Raw genomic sequence first — 15939 nt, 5'->3', positions numbered from 1 at the left:
AGACCAGGCACAACCTGCCAATCCCGGAAATTTCCTTCATCCAGGAACCTGACCATCACGGCCTGTCAGGGCGTTACATGGCTCTTTGTCAAGATGCTACGCTTCTATCAGTCGAGATCATGCAAGGTGCTGGGTCCATATGGCCAGGGGCTCGCTGAAAGGACTTGTCAATTAAACAGCATATCAAGGCAAGGATTGCCATTGAACCCGTTAATTGATGCACAGCAACAAATTGATTAGCTTGAAACATGGTCGAACGGCTGATCGTCACGAACTTTTGTGACAAGACAGGCCTAAATTCAGGATATAGCTTCTGACGTCATCAGGTCTAGGGGATAAACGGGATTATGAGACTAAAATGGCATGACTGGCTACAGGCTCTTCTTATTTTTAGAGTTACAATGCAAGCTTTTTCTTGCTGTTGCTTGTTCTCTTAACGAGATGCTCGGCAAGGGAGACCATGAAAAGCTTCATACGGTATCCAAAAGACGATTGGTTGGTTCGTGATACGACCCCTTCAGCCCTGTGCGCAGCCCATTACGTGTTCCGCTTGATGTGTGCGGGTCATGACGGATGCCGTGATCTTGTTTAGCTTGGCCGAGGCTTAATGTTTGCCTGTAATAGAGGGAAAGTCCCTGGTTTGGACCTGTAAGATGCTATCCAAGAGTTTTCTGCGCGCCGTCTCGCCGGCTTGGCGTTGTTTTCCTGCATTTCGAGCTTGGCTTGTTCGATGACATCGCCAGTCTCAAAGAGCTGTAGTCGCGATCCGTAACTAAGCTCATCTTTTGGGTTGTCGCGTGAGGATCTGTCCCTAGTTGAGCCAAGCCTTTTGATTACTCTGACTTTCTCTTTCTCCAAGACTAAAGGCATTGTCACCCTCGTACATTCCGTGTCTTCTCTTCTTCTTCTTCTTTTGCTTCTTCCGTCTCATTACCCCTCCATCTTGTCCCCCCTCACTCCAATCTCACCAGCCCCTCATATTCCTCTCCGATCGATCTGCTGCCGAATACCGGCGCACAGCGATCTGAGCGCTCCTGGTTTGTTTTTTCGTTTGAAAGACCCCTACAGATCGCTAGAGCTCCGTTAAAATGGCGGAACACAAGCGAACCGAGTCGTTGATGGAGAAACTCAAGCTTCATGATGCGAAAGTACATCTAGTCCACCAAAAGTTAGTGATTAGTGTGTCGCGCTCAAACTGATAGTCTCTAATACTTATCTATAGACATAAAATTGGCAAATTGGCAAATTTGGTATGCTGCGCGCTTCCCAATTGACCGTGTCGCATTGTCGCGATCTATAACCTAACCGCTACCTCGAACTGCGAAGCTTACACACATGTCTTTTTAGTTCAATAAAAACCACAGGCACGATGAAGAGCATGAACAGCGTTGCGACGATAAGCGCACAGCCATCTGCGAGCAGAACCGCTACAAATCCTACTTCCCTATGCGCGCCGGCAACCGCGTGAAATGGTAAGTCAATTGGCCTTGTTTCTAAGCCGAAAGCTAATTTTGCAGGTATGTCGATGGTAGGGACTACTTCTGGGCTGTTTCCATCGCCCTCGAAAACGCCAAAGAGTCTATATACATTGCCGACTGGTGGTTGTCGCCCGAGCTCTTCCTCCGACGCCCCCCGTACAAAGAGCAGGGGTACCGATTGGACAAACTGATCAAGAGAAAGGCTGAGGCTGGTGTTCAAATCTACGTCTGCGTATACAAGGAAGTTGAACAGGCCCTCACGTGTAACTCAGCTCATACGAAGCATGCGCTGAGGAGACTCTGCCCCAAGGGAACCCCCGGATATGGAAACATCCATGTCGCCCGACACCCTGATCATAACGTTTTTGAAAACTTTGGGTAAGTTAAGAAGCAATTGGCGAGCTATCGTCACTTCGGTCGAGGTTGTGGTGTTTGCGCCTGACTTGGCGATATCACCACCACCCGTTGGGCTATTTTTTACTAACCCATTTCTTAGCGACATGACTTGGTACTGGGCTCACCACGAGAAGTTCATTGTCATTGATTACGAAATCGCCTTTGTTGGTGGTCTCGATCTCTGTTTCGGACGTTGGGATAACCACCAACATGCCCTTGCCGACATCCACCCTGCCGACGTTCGCGACGAAATCTGGCCGGGCCAGGACTTTAACAACAACCGTGTAATGGATTTCCAGAACGTGGACAGCTGGCAGGATAACGAATTGAGTAAGGCCGACTTCGGACGCATGCCCTGGCACGATGTGGCGATGTGCATCCAAGGTATGTCAACTTTTCAGCCTTTCAACCTCAAAACTTCCCAGAACTCCCAAACTGATTAAAAAAAGGCGCTGCAGTGATAGATGTAGCTGAGCATTTCATCCTTCGCTGGAATTTCGTAAAGCGCGACAAGTATAAACGTGACGAAAGGTTCAACTGGTTGATGTTGGAGGGCAGGGAGGGCGAGGATGAGGACCTCGTTGGAGTTCAGCGCCCCAAACATCCAGTAGGAGACTACGTAAAACACCCTTACACGCCACTCAGCACCAAAAACCTCGAGGATGTTGGTACCGTTAACTGCCAGATTGTCCGATCGAGCGCCGACTGGAGCAGCGGCATCTTGACCGACCACAGCATCCAGAACGCATATATTGAGATTATCTCAAAGGCTCAACACTATATCTACATCGAGAATCAGTTCTTTATTACTGCAACAGGCGACCAGCAAGCTCCGGTAAAAAACCAGATTGGTCGCGCCATCGTTGATGCGGTCGTCAGAGCTGACAAGGAGGGTCGCAAATTCCGTGTCATCGTTCTCATCCCTGCAATCCCTGGATTTGCTGGAGATCTACGAGAAGAAGCTGCCACGGGCACACGTGCTATCATGGATTACCAGTACAAATCTATTTGCCGTGGCGAACACTCTATCTTTGGTCAGTGCCGCGCTGAGGGCGTTGACCCCACCAAGTACATCTTCTTCTTCAACCTGCGATCTTACGATCGTCTCAATAAGACACCTGCTATCATCAAGGCTGAGAAGGAGACTGGCGTTAGTTACCAGAAGGTCCAACGTGCTGAAGCCGAGGAGATAATGAGTGAAGGAATCCATGGCATCCACGACCCAGAAGACTCAGATGGCGATGAGCATATGAGGAGAGACAAGGACAAGGGAGAGCTTGACGAAGATATCAAGAAGACGATGGAGGCCCGAAAGAAATTCGAGGCTGCTATGCCCCCTGAAACTGTCCACACAACATCATCAGTCGCTCACCACGCGATGGCTGACACTGGTGAAGAAGGCCTGAAGAGCGAATCTTGGTTCGAAGAAGACCCCGAGTCTGAGATCAGGAACTGGATTCAAGAAGAATTATATATTCACGGAAAGCTGTTACTCGTCGACGATCGTATAGCGGTCTGCGGAAGCAGTAATCTCAATGACCGAAGTCAGCTCGGTGATCACGACAGTGAATTGAGTGTCGTCATGGAGGATACTCGTTTGATCCCCAGTATGATGGATGGAAAGCCCTACGAGGCTGGTTACCATGCGGCTACACTTCGTCGCTACCTCTGGCGTGAACACATGGGTCTTTTGCCCCCCCAGGAGCACGATGCTTCCAAAGACATCAACGCCATGCCCGTCAATGTCAACCCCGACAACGACATCTACGACCAAGATGAGTCGTACAAGTTTGTTGAGGATCCCCTCAGCGATGAACTTTGGGACATGTGGACTAGCCGAGCGGATAAGAACACCATGCTCTTCCGACATCTATTTCATTCTGATCCCGATGATCATAGTAAGTTTTACCATTTCTTGTTCTCTATTGCTTCATGGATTGGAAGCCATCTCCACTTTAAAACGCTCTTTCCTTTTTTGTCATGCCTATTTTGATCACCTCGTGGCTATCCGTCGCGGGATCCACCTTTAGCCTTTCACCTTCACCTTCAATCTCAACTCAATCTCAACTTATAACTAACAAATGCCTTTCACCTTCACCTTCAACTCAATCTCAACTCATAACTAACAAATCCAAGTCAAAACCTTCGAAGACTACGATAGATATCTGCCTCCCAAGGGCGTTAAAGCAGGCCACATTTTCGACCAGTTCCTCCCTATAGCTGACGCGAGAGAGAAGCTGTCGCAAATTAAGGGACATCTCGTCTGGTTCCCCCTCGAGTTCTTGTCTGAAGCCGAGATGGCGGAATGGGGACTTCAAGTCAATGCTGTCACCGAGTCTATATACACTTAAAGCAAGTATATGAAGGAGAGCAATAAGAGTATGGAGCCCTGGGATGGCTAGGCAGGTCTGATGAATAATGTGGACAACGTTTTGTTGGCGTTTGGTTGAGTAATAATGATACAATTTTATGCTTTACCACTATGTGTGCCAGATAACAATGTAATCAGCCTCGGAAATGTTAGTGGTGGTCCTTTGGTCTGTTTATGATCAAGGTTTGTTCTTTATAGGCTGTTGTTGAGAAGGACGCCTGAGGCTGTGAAGAGACTAAAAGAATGACGTGGTGGCAGGTGTGGCTGTTACCGACGGCGAGTCCGTGGTGATGAAGAAATAGGGTTGATACTGGGCTGTAGTCTCAATGAAACGTTCCAAACCCAATCTTAGAACTATGGTCAATGGCATTTAGGTTGATCGAAGCAATGACCAAATACGCGGTAGGTAATCGAGAGCTTTGACGTTGCGAGACGACAAGCCAAGCATTTTAGCATCAATCCGCAGTCAAAGCGCGACTGCTAAAAGCACATGTCAAAAGGTCGGAGGACGGGGGTCTTTAAACGCCGGTCGAGGATCTACAACGCCGACGGGCCGTTTCAACAGAAACTCCAAGGCGGCGATCAGACAACCGATATTGGTGATATCGGGTAGTGAGAGAATTCGGAAATGATTACCTGTATTTGTTTTGTGCAGTGTTTTTGTTGAATGGTACAGGAATGAGTGCGATAGAGGCATAGGTGACTTCTAGTGACTTCTAGCTTCAAGACAGGTGATGAATGTGCTAGCGCAGACTGGTCTAGATTAACAAGCAAACTCCAAACCTCCAGATCTCTTCTGTCCCAAAACCCATACCTGATGCTCATCAATTGCTCCGTTTCCACTTCCGTTGGGGATTCGGGAATACAATCCTACCGTTTTCGCCGCTAGACGGATTTCGGTGGAGGAAATAGTGTGGATCTACACGGCTTCGGCCGAGGCATAGAAGAAGAGAAGAGACAGAAACGGCAACGTTACCAAGTTGAGCAACTTGATGCAATGCCTCCCCTATTATTGGCCAGAATGACCGGCAATTGATACGGACGGGGCCGGAGTTTGATGCAGGACCTAGAATAACAACATTTTGGTCACTTTGAGGCTCCTTAGTCCGCCGGTATTAGCAATGGCCGCGTTGGCATGACGTCTAGTAAAGTAGCCATTATTCTCCTGGGACAGAACATAAAGGAGATCAATATCTTTACTCAAGGAGCGCCAGATACTTTAAATACAATTCCAGTTGCACTTCCCCTCACTGATCCACGTCAACGCACAGCACACACTAACCAAACACAATCAAGAAACTTTGCTCCATACATACACGCCAAGCCTCATACGAGCTGAAGCTTTCTAGCTGGTCTAGGTGCTGATCTTTGGCATAAGAGAACGACTCTTCCATCCTGCATCTTCGCCTTTCTTCATACATACACAACAATGGCTGAATCTGTGCCCATCCCCGAGCCTCCTGGCTACCCTCTCATTGGAAATCTGGGTGAATTCAAGACGAACCCACTCAATGATCTCAACCGTCTGGCCGACACTTATGGTGAATGACCTCACTGCCTTTGCTTTTTTGACCGCCACTAAACCTTCAACAGGCCCCATCTTCAGACTGCATCTGGGTTCGAAAACACCCACTTTTGTCTCAAGCAATGCCTTTATCAATGAGGCTTGCGATGAAAAGCGCTTCAAAAAGACGTTGAAATCTGTGCTTAGTGTTTGTCTTTGCCATTCACAAACAATAAGGCGTCACTAACCAACTTCGCTAGGTTGTACGAGAAGGTGTCCACGATGGACTATTTACAGCATTCGAGGATGAGCCCAATTGGGGCAAGGCACATAGAATTCTCATTCCTGCATTCGGGCCTCTCAGTATCAGAACCATGTTCCCAGAAATGCACGAGATCGCGAACCAATTGTGTATGAAGCTGGCTCGCCATGGTCCCCATACACCAGTTGACGCCAGTGACAACTTCACTCGTCTAGCACTCGATACCTTGGCTCTTTGTGCCATGGACTTTCGCTTCAACTCCTACTACAAGGAGGAGCTGCACCCCTTCATCGAAGCGATGGGCGATTTCCTTCTCGAGTCAGGAAACAGAAACAGACGACCTGCATTCGCACCCAACTTTCTCTACCGCGCAGCCAACGACAAGTTTTACGCCGACATTGCTCTCATGAAGTCAGTAGCAGACGAAGTCGTTGCGACACGAAAGCAGAACCCCACTGATAGAAAGGATCTGCTCGCTGCTATGCTTGAGGGTGTTGACCCCCAAACAGGCGAGAAGCTATCCGACGACAACATCACCAACCAACTCATCACATTCCTCATCGCTGGTCACGAAACAACTTCGGGCACCCTATCTTTCGCCATGTACCACCTTCTCAAGAACCCAGAGGCCTACAACAAGCTGCAAAAGGAGATTGACGAGGTCATTGGCCGCGACCCTGTCACCGTGGAACACCTCACCAAGCTTCCCTACCTCAGCGCCGTGCTGAGAGAGACTCTCCGAATCAGCTCTCCCATCACCGGTTTCGGCGTCGAAGCTATCGAAGACACCTTCATTGGAGGAAAGTACCTCATCAAGAAGGGTGAAACTGTCCTCTCCGTCCTGTCAAGAGGTCATGTTGATCCCGTCGTGTATGGACCCGATGCCGAAAAGTTCGTTCCTGAACGCATGCTTGACGACGAATTCGCCAGGTTGAACAAAGAGTTCCCCAACTGCTGGAAACCTTTCGGCAACGGCAAGAGAGCTTGTATCGGAAGGCCTTTCGCATGGCAAGAGAGTCTTCTCGCAATGGCTCTGCTGTTCCAAAACTTCAACTTTACGCAGACCGATCCCAACTACGAATTGCAGATCAAGCAAAACCTCACCATCAAGCCTGACAACTTTTTCTTCAACTGCACTCTGCGACACGGCATGACCCCCACGGATCTTGAGGGTCAACTGGCTGGAAAGGGTGCCACTACTAGCATCGCTTCCCACATCAAGACTCCCGCAGCATCCAAGGGAGTCAAGGCTAGCAACGGAAAGCCCATGGCTATCTACTACGGCTCTAACAGTGGTACCTGTGAAGCCCTGGCTAACAGACTTGCTTCAGATGCCGCTGGCCATGGCTTCAGCGCATCAATCATCGGTACCCTGGATCAGGCCAAGCAGAACCTCCCCGAAGACCGACCCGTTGTCATCGTCACTGCTTCATACGAGGGTCAGCCACCTTCCAACGCCGCTCACTTTATCAAGTGGATGGAAGACCTGGCCGGAAACGAGATGGAAAAGGTCTCCTACGCCGTCTTTGGCTGTGGTCACCACGACTGGGTTGATACCTTCCTCCGAATCCCCAAGCTTGTCGATACCACCCTTGAACAGCGAGGCGGTACCCGCCTTGTTCCTATGGGCAGTGCCGACGCTGCCACTAGTGACATGTTCAGCGACTTTGAAGCCTGGGAAGATACCGTTCTCTGGCCTAATCTCAAGGAAAAGTACAACGTCACTGACGATGAGGCAAGTGGACAACGAGGTCTCTTGGTTGAAGTGACAACACCACGAAAGACCACTCTTCGTCAAGACGTTGAGGAAGCGCTCGTGGTCTCAGAAAAGACCCTCACAAAGACTGGTCCCGCCAAGAAGCACATTGAGATTCAGCTTCCTTCGGGAATGACCTACAAGGCTGGTGATTACCTCGCCATCTTACCCCTGAACCCAAGGGCGACAGTGTCGAGGGTCTTCCGAAGGTTTTCTCTGGCCTGGGATTCTTTCCTGAAGATTCAATCTGACGGTCCTACCACACTGCCTACCAACATCGCAATTTCTGCCTTTGACGTTTTCAGTGCCTATGTTGAACTTTCGCAGCCAGCAACAAAGAGGGTATGTGCACTCATCACTGAATTTCGAGCTATGCTGACATTTCTAGAACATCCTTGCCCTGTCTGAAGCAACCGAGGACAAGGCGACTATCCAGGAGCTCGAGAGACTTGCCGGCGATGCTTATCAAGGAGACGTCTCGGCCAAGAAGGTCTCAGTTCTGGACCTCCTCGAGAAGTACCCAGCTGTTGCTCTTCCCATCAGCTCATACCTCGCCATGCTTCCTCCCATGAGAGTCCGACAATAGTAAGTCTTGTGTAAAATCCGCAACAGAACAGAGTGCTAACATCGACAGCTCCATCTCTTCTTCTCCTTTCGCCGACCCCAGCAAACTCACTCTTACATACTCCCTCCTCGACGCCCCTTCGCTGTCCGGCCAGGGTCGCCATGTTGGTGTCGCCACAAACTTCCTCTCCCAACTCATCGCTGGCGACAAACTCCACGTCTCAGTCCGCGCCTCCAGCGCAGCGTTCCATCTCCCCAGTGATCCCGAGACCACCCCAATCATCTGCGTCGCCGCCGGAACTGGTCTCGCTCCTTTCCGTGGCTTCATTCAAGAACGCGCTGCTATGCTTGCCGCTGGCCGAAAGCTTGCTCCCGCCCTTCTCTTCTTCGGTTGCCGTGACCCTAAGAATGACGACCTCTATGCTGAGGAGCTAGCACGCTGGGAGCAGATGGGCGCGGTGGATGTCCGTCGGGCTTATTCTCGAGCCACCGACAATTCTGAAGGTTGCAAGTACGTCCAGGACCGTATTTACCACGACCGTGCCGACGTGTTCAAGGTGTGGGATCAGGGTGCCAAGGTGTTCATCTGTGGCAGCCGAGAGATTGGCAAGGCTGTTGAGGATATCTGCGTTCGTCTTGCCATGGAGAGGTCAGAGGAGACACAAGAAGGAAAGGGTGCGACAGAGGAGAAGGCAAGGGAATGGTTTGAGAGAAGTAGGAATGAGCGTTTCGCTACGGATGTGTTTGATTAGTTGGTATCCGTTCAAGAATCCTCCGTTGTTTATTTTGAGCTACGGGCATGATGCTGTCCTTACCTATTATAAAGAGCCTCTAATAGCTGTTGTCGCAATAAAGGGCCTTGGCAGTGTTGCGAAATCTTGTCTGTCCTCTGGCTTCCTTTAATCCAATAACATACATCACACCAATAGTGGTCAATCTCAATCTTCATTTCAGTATGGGTATCCCTGACGTCCATTTATATAACTAGCAATGCCGCTCGCAGCTTAATTCCAATCCAGCTCCTCGTCCCCTGTGACGATTTCTCTATTCTAATTGTACATAAAACGTTAAGACTGTGAGTTTAGTACTCTTTCAAGAGTCTGATCCCTGTTTCGCCGTATCAAAGTGCCAGGATGCCCGCATGTCGTCTCCTTCGCGAAACCTGCCTTATGAGCATCGTATCTTCTTCGATCCAGCTAGTTAACGGACGAGGAACTGGGACGTCTGATATCGTACCCAATGTGGTTCCTCTAAAATGTTGTGAGTGGCCATCCTATTGCCGACTTCCGTCTCGTGGCGATCCGGTACCTGGCCCTCTACTGAATTGGCCACGGAGCCAGCTGATGGGACCATGACCGCTAGTTCGAGATTGTTGGTCCGAATCTGCCGTCGATCGTCGACTGCTCTGGGAAGGGCTTCTTTGTCTCATACGTGCGCCATGCTCACTAGGAGCTCGCGCGCGAGGACTTGTGGGGGAATGAGAGCTGCGACGTTGCAGTCGAGAGGTGTCATAACTATACCCAGATGTTGTGGCACGGTCTCGCTCGCGGCCATGCTCTCGGTCTCTCTCTTCTCGCTGTGTCGAGATATTTCGCAGGACTTCGTTAAGGCGGCTCTGGCTCTGACTAGGAGGTCGTGAGTATTGTGCCGGGCGCGAGTGGCTGTGAGGCTGAGAAGTCCAGTCGAATGGCTCCCAGTCAGTGTTGTATGCATTGGGCATGTGTGCTGCGAAAGGGTTGGACCGATCAGAGCTAGGTCCTGAAGCTGGTCCTTGAGACTGGTTGCTACCACTGCTGTTGTTATTACCACTGTTATTGCTAGCACCTCGGTCATTCTTTTCGATTGGTGTGCGGCAAATGGGGCACGTATTGTGCTCCTTCAGCCAAAGTGTAACGCACTCCTCATGAAACCAATGGCTACAGGGCAAGAATGTGGCCATATCTCCCTCTTTCATCTCATCAATGCAGATAGTGCATTCTGCCTTACCTTCGGAGCCCAGCATCTGTTTGTTGACAGGCTTACGCTCCAAGTTCCGAAGGGCTTCATCTGTAGCTGGGGGTGCCGCATTGGACTGGGGATTGGCCTCCATGAGCCGGGTGATGATACGGTCTAAGGCTTCTTGAGAGTACACTGCATCACCATGCACAGCATTTCCTGGGGTAAGGAGGTTCAGTAAGTCTTGCAGTCCTCGACCGAAGCCAGGTGGATGGCCACCACCCATGCCATCCTCGCCGACATGTTCATGGCCTGGTGGTGGTCCGGTATCACGTAGTATGTCTGAAAATATACTGGAAGGTTGGTTAGCTCCCATGGTCAATGAAATAGCTGTAACCCGTAGACCCCTTGGTCCGTCGGGGCGTCGAGAAAGGGATTGTGCATACTCTTGGAAAGCCTGGAGTCCTGGGGCACCAGGGGGCACAGTATGAGTTGTATGCATAGGTGTAGAGATCATTGTTATGGTGGTTCTTCCGGAGCCAAAGGGTCCAGTGAAAGTCGCCCGCTGTACACGTGCAAAGTTTGGATGAGCATGCTCTCCCTCTCCTGCTTGTCCTTCATGCCCCTGGCGTTCGTGTTCTCCGTGTCCTTGATGTTCGCCATGCTCGCCAGGTCCGTGGGAGAACGATCTACCATCGGGTGCCCGCGCTCCGAATTGGTTAAGCATATTCACGAAACTCTCAATAGTGGGAGCATAGGCCGGATCATGGTGGTGATGGTGGCCGGGTCCCTCCCGAATGTTGCGTCGAAATACAAAGCCTTGGTTGGTGTGTTCATCTATATCGGCTTCATCGGGATCCGAATCATAAGGGTGAAGCTCTGGTGAAGTAGAAGCGGAGGAATGGTGGCCAAGGTCGCGGGGATCGTTCTCGGGGTCAATCTAAGCATTCATGGTCAGCAAGCGGGGCATTTGACGGGTTCGATTTAAGCCTTACAATCTCGGTGATCTCTCCACGACATTCGGGACATGTTAAGCCACCCTCGTCTCGGTACCATTCGTTGGCGCAGGCGTGGCAATACACCACCTCACGCCCCGCGGTCGCGTCGAGGTGACCATGCCTTTCGGCATGAGAAGACATCTGCTGCGCTTGATTGCGCTGATACGCAGTCAAGGCACTCAAACCAAGGCCGACAGCAAGGCCGGCAAGGCGAAAAGCTCGGGACGCCAGACTGAAGGTTGGTGCAAGAAGTCGTTTAAAGTTATGGCCGAGGTATGGCGTAATGGACCAAGCGTTAGAGTGCAGTAAGCTCTGGCGGCAGGTCCGGATGTTGAGGTTAGAAAGTCGGGTGAAGTGGTGATGCGTCGGTCAGGTGTTGTTAGATGAACAATCGACGAGCAAAGGGTTAGTCCCGTTTTGGAGCCAAACGAGGTTATCGTTAGGAAAGTTGGCAATGTAAGGTGATAGCTCGGTGACCTCCAGCTCTAGGGCGGTGGCGAACAAGGTTACCCAAACGGCAAAGAACAACGGTGATGCAGTGCCAAGACAAGGGTGGGCCAGACGAGTATGTACTGTGATGATGGACAGAAAGGGTAAGAAGCCAAAATGGATAATGTCAAGGTAGAAAGAAAAAAGGTCGAGTAATGTCTTGTAGGAAGAGAGTATGTTAGTAGGTCAAGTGTGTTGTAGGTGGTTGAATGCACTGACAGTTTGTGGCTTAGGCTCCTAGAACTTGATCGATGCTGGCGGAACGAGATCGGAGGTCAAACCATGGATGCTCTGCGACTGCGACGGCAGGCCTGAGGTTTCCACGAATAAGAGCAAATGTCGCTGCAATCATTTATAAAACAGACCCAAACACTCATCAGCCTAGAGTTATTGGTAGCAAAGCAATACGAAAGAGGGGAAACTACAAAGATGACAACGCAAAGCAGCCTTGAAGCCTCAACAAGCCAACAGAGCTGTACCAGGGTCCTACAGACAGATACTTAAGCCTAGGCTCGGTAGTGACCTAGTGACCTCAATGGCAGCGGCTTAAAGTGGACTCAGACAGTTTAATCCTTGTGTCCACGAAGTACCCCTGGACCCGAGACTTGTACCTGGCTGATTGGAGGTGCGTATAGTAGGTATTCAAAGTGTTGCATCACTGGCATGCTGCACGCTGTCTGGGGCTGAATTGTACTGCCTCTCAGATGCACAACAGTTCGTCTTGGATAACTGATAACCAACGATTCACAGCCTGGTCATTGTGGAATCTAGTTATTACTGGTCGTAATGCATGGGATCAGGCAATTAGAACACAAGGTACACTCGTTGGCTATACCACCATCACCATATCAAAGAGTTTGGTGCCCAACATTCATCACTCAAAGTCTTCGTCGTATTTCTTTAACACTGCAAAAGGACAAGGGTGAAGATAGAAATATACAGAGCTCAAGGATTCAGACTACTGCCTTATGCTTTTATTCATCTCCAACATCCCTTTCCAAAAGGCTTGTCGGAAGCTCTTGGGTTTATTTAAAGTCAGTAGTACGAAATGCTATGGCCTTATATCACGATACATGAGATACTTACGACTAACCGATTGGAAGCACAGCTATAATCACACATATGAAAGACGTAGTAATATGGTATTTTCTCCTACTTAGTTAAAAGGGCCGTCTCGATTTGAAGCTCTGTCAAGACGTTTTCAGGTAACCTCTCCCCTCAAGCCGTCTATTTTTCCTATCCTGCTCTACTTCGCAGTGAAGGTCAAGGATGGTTCGCTAGATCGCACAAATTAGAGACTGCGCCACACGTCCTTCTTCCAGTAGCGAGAAATGCCTTAGTTGTAACATGGCACATCATTTACACAAATTCCATATCATCTGAGGCATTGAATGAAACCATCGGTTTTTTGGTATGAGGTGACCTGTCAGAAGACGACATGACACAGGCGAGACAAAGCATCCGATAAATGGAGTTCCAGAACAGAAGCCAGCTGATCACTCTGAACCCACGTCTTTACAGAATGAACTGAAAACAAAGGCAAGTTAAACTCCAGGAACCCATAGACATAACGAGCTTTGTTTGTGGCCCTTGGATCAGTCACATATGGCACGGGTTTAGAGCGTATATAGCCATCCTCATAAGCATATTTAGAAATGCTCTGATTTGCCCATCAAGGCATGTATAAACCAGCAATTCACTAACTTTCCAACACAGTATGCGACGCTGGAGAAGCCGATCGTCACAGAAAGGCATGGCTGGTTGTCCCCAGATCTTCAGGCATTGCTATTTATCCCAATTCGGTTGTGTTTGGACAGAATACGCTCACGAACGGTATCAGCGCTTCGGTTTCATCACAAAACATCAAGAAGCCCTAAATATTGATCTTTAACTCAAGATTGTCTTCATCTGTCGCAGAAATATACACAGGTCTTTTTATCCAGACTCTATTCGCTCTTTGTTGAGTTCTCACGATCCTCCGCATCCCACTGCTTCAACTGCTTTGACCAGCTGCGTTTCTGTCAGTATTCTCGCTCTCGTTCGCAAATCGGGACCGTATAACGTACTGTCGGCTGGCATACCATTGACCTGGCTCAGGTCGGTGCGCCCATTGTTCTCGCTCGGAGCTGAACTTCCAAGTAACGGCCACGATGCCGGCCATGACGACACCAGCAATCAGGGTGTTGCCGCGCCAGTTGGCAGGCTGCGCGTACCAACCACCAGCTGGGGACCAGACATGCTTAGGGTAACTGTCGTAGGATATGGATTAGATACGGTCGCCTCGTTTTTTGCGTCGGTTCGTGAGAATTAAAGACTTACGGGACTTTTCCGCCGCCGCCGCCCTAGGTCAATTGTCAGCGCAGGTTCATACAGGGCGATCACATTCCCACTCACCATTTTGAATAACTTATCAATGAACGTAAAGGAGAGGGTTGGGGTGCGCAATGGCGACGTTGAATTGATGTCGAATGGCCGGTTACCAGCAGGTGAGGTCCCCATCCCAAGCTTCCAAGGCTCGCCCGGGAGAAACGCTCAGCGGGCCGCAGGTTGTTCCGACCAACCACACCCCAGCTCACACGACTCTAGCCTCTGGGCTTGTAGCGCAGAACTTTTTCCCCGTCGACGACCAAAAGAACAGGCGACAATTCCCTCCCCCGTCGCCCTCAATTACGAACAGCAGGGAATTTGGAGATATCTGGGATAGAGGGAAATAGACTGGCTCGATGAAGCGGGTACGGCTCGATCGATTGGGCGGCCAATTGCTGCAGGCCCAAGCCCAAGCCCGCGGCGGCATCAATATCACAAGACAGGCCTTTCTGCAAACGACTCGACGACAGACCACTTCGGCTACCGTTACCGAAACTGAGAACAAACAATCTACACCTCAACCTCTCCCTTCTCCTCCTTTTCAACGCGCGGCAGAGTCGGCTAAGCTTGCTGCCCTCCATGCTCGGTTATCCCTCTCCAACAAGATCCCTCTCGAGACTCTCGCCCGCACTCTCATTGTCCCCTCGGCCGACCAGAACCCCAGCTACAACAACTCGAACCTCGCTTTCCTCGGCAGCACATTCATCAACTACCATGTCCTCGAATACATTATATGCAAATGGCCCCGTCTGCCAATGCCCATCGTCTATGAGGTCCTCCGTGCCTTTGCTGGAAAGGAATCCCTGCACCAAATAGCTCGTCGATGGGGTGTCGAGGCCGCCGCTGCTCCCGGAGAGGAGGTCGACCCAGGTCTGCTACAGTGGGCACCCAAGGACTCGGGCATGCAGACTCGATGGGGATATGTTCGTCAAGAGGCCGCCTATACCGACCGATTTACGCCCCGCCGTGGAATTAGCAGCCGAGTGGTTTTCGATGACGATTTCGGCGATGTCATTGAAGAGCCCAAGACTGGCGAGGATGGATACAAGTACTACCAGCACGAGGCGCATTCTTCTTTTGTTCAGGCCGTTGTCGGTTCCATTTACACCCACGCCGGTCAAGATGCCGCCCGAGACTTTGTCAAGTCCCACGTTCTCTCCCGGCAGGTCGACGTTTCCGCCATGTTCCAGTTCAAGCTGCCCACACGAGAACTCGCTCTACTTTGCGCCCGTGAAGGCTTCGAGGCTCCCATTGCCCGCCTAGAGAGTGAGACGGGTCGTCACTCACGAACACCCGTGTTCATTGTTGGCATCTACAGTAGCTCGGAGAAGCTCGGAGAAGGTGCCGGTGCTAGTCTGGACCTTGCTAGGTGGAAGGCTTCAATGAACGCCCTCAAGGCGTGGTATCTCTACAGCCCTGGCAACAAGGTCCGGGTACCAAGTGATATGCACGAGCCAGGTGCCAAGCCCTGGAAGGCCCCTCATATTGATATTGGTGAGATTATCTAAAAAGAGGCGTCATCGTGTTGGATATATATGTACTCGGAGGGCCGGTGTAAGGCGTCGACCCTGGATGTGAATAATGAATTCTTCGCCCAGGTTGGGCAGTGTATAAAAAATTACATGGGAGCATAGGACCCTAGAGAATCGGGTCGGGAAATGTCAATGTACGATACAATGTAGAACAATGACAAAACTCCTCGACAATGGCGAGTCAGAATCAACTTTTTTTTTTGCATTACGCTGCGTCCCTGACGCTCAAATGGGTATACTAGATACATGGTTTTGTGAATCAAAAACAATTCTTCTGCCAGTAAGTT

General features: G+C 50.3%; 6 protein-coding genes across 6 annotated transcripts, besides 1 other annotated feature; 4 read left to right on the top strand and 2 right to left on the bottom strand.

Moving 5' to 3' along the window:
- Nucleotides 1–892: 892 nt before the first annotated feature.
- Nucleotides 893–923: a microsatellite.
- A 165-nt stretch (nt 924–1088) lies between these two features.
- On the top strand, nt 1089–4225 carry FPSE_09207 (uncharacterized protein; the record flags this gene model as incomplete). The annotated part of the gene is made up of 7 exons (XM_009262324.1): nt 1089–1168; nt 1223–1250; nt 1348–1472; nt 1518–1856; nt 1975–2258; nt 2324–3772; nt 4011–4225. The coding sequence occupies 7 exons, from the start codon at nt 1089–1091 to the stop codon at nt 4223–4225; spliced, it is 2520 nt and encodes an 839-aa protein (XP_009260599.1).
- A 1449-nt stretch (nt 4226–5674) lies between these two features.
- On the top strand, nt 5675–9083 carry FPSE_09206 (uncharacterized protein; the record flags this gene model as incomplete). Its single annotated transcript, XM_009262323.1, has 5 exons — nt 5675–5786; nt 5839–5957; nt 6010–8109; nt 8156–8352; nt 8402–9083. The coding sequence occupies 5 exons, from the start codon at nt 5675–5677 to the stop codon at nt 9081–9083; spliced, it is 3210 nt and encodes a 1069-aa protein (XP_009260598.1).
- Nucleotides 9084–9604: 521 nt separating this feature from the next.
- Nucleotides 9605–11405, bottom strand: FPSE_09205 (uncharacterized protein; the record flags this gene model as incomplete). Its single annotated transcript, XM_009262322.1, has 2 exons — nt 9605–11206; nt 11262–11405. The coding sequence occupies 2 exons, from the start codon at nt 11403–11405 to the stop codon at nt 9605–9607; spliced, it is 1746 nt and encodes a 581-aa protein (XP_009260597.1).
- On the top strand, nt 11382–11889 carry FPSE_09204 (uncharacterized protein; the record flags this gene model as incomplete). Its single annotated transcript, XM_009262321.1, has 2 exons — nt 11382–11569; nt 11748–11889. The coding sequence occupies 2 exons, from the start codon at nt 11382–11384 to the stop codon at nt 11887–11889; spliced, it is 330 nt and encodes a 109-aa protein (XP_009260596.1).
- A 1810-nt stretch (nt 11890–13699) lies between these two features.
- Nucleotides 13700–14252, bottom strand: FPSE_09203 (uncharacterized protein; the record flags this gene model as incomplete). The annotated part of the gene is made up of 4 exons (XM_009262320.1): nt 13700–13763; nt 13820–14002; nt 14073–14095; nt 14148–14252. 4 exons carry the CDS (start codon nt 14250–14252, stop codon nt 13700–13702), a joined length of 375 nt encoding a protein of 124 aa, XP_009260595.1.
- A 224-nt stretch (nt 14253–14476) lies between these two features.
- FPSE_09202 (uncharacterized protein) lies at nt 14477–15628 on the top strand (the record flags this gene model as incomplete). The annotated part of the gene is made up of 1 exon (XM_009262319.1): nt 14477–15628. One exon carries the CDS (start codon nt 14477–14479, stop codon nt 15626–15628), a length of 1152 nt encoding a protein of 383 aa, XP_009260594.1.
- Nucleotides 15629–15939: the final 311 nt, after the last annotated feature.

The sequence above is a fragment of the Fusarium pseudograminearum genome, chromosome 1, assembly GCF_000303195.2.
Source record: "Fusarium pseudograminearum CS3096 chromosome 1, whole genome shotgun sequence".
NCBI lineage: Eukaryota > Fungi > Ascomycota > Sordariomycetes > Hypocreales > Nectriaceae > Fusarium > Fusarium pseudograminearum.
The sequence above is the reverse complement of the archived record's forward strand: the minus strand, read 5'-3'. Positions and strand labels throughout refer to the sequence as shown.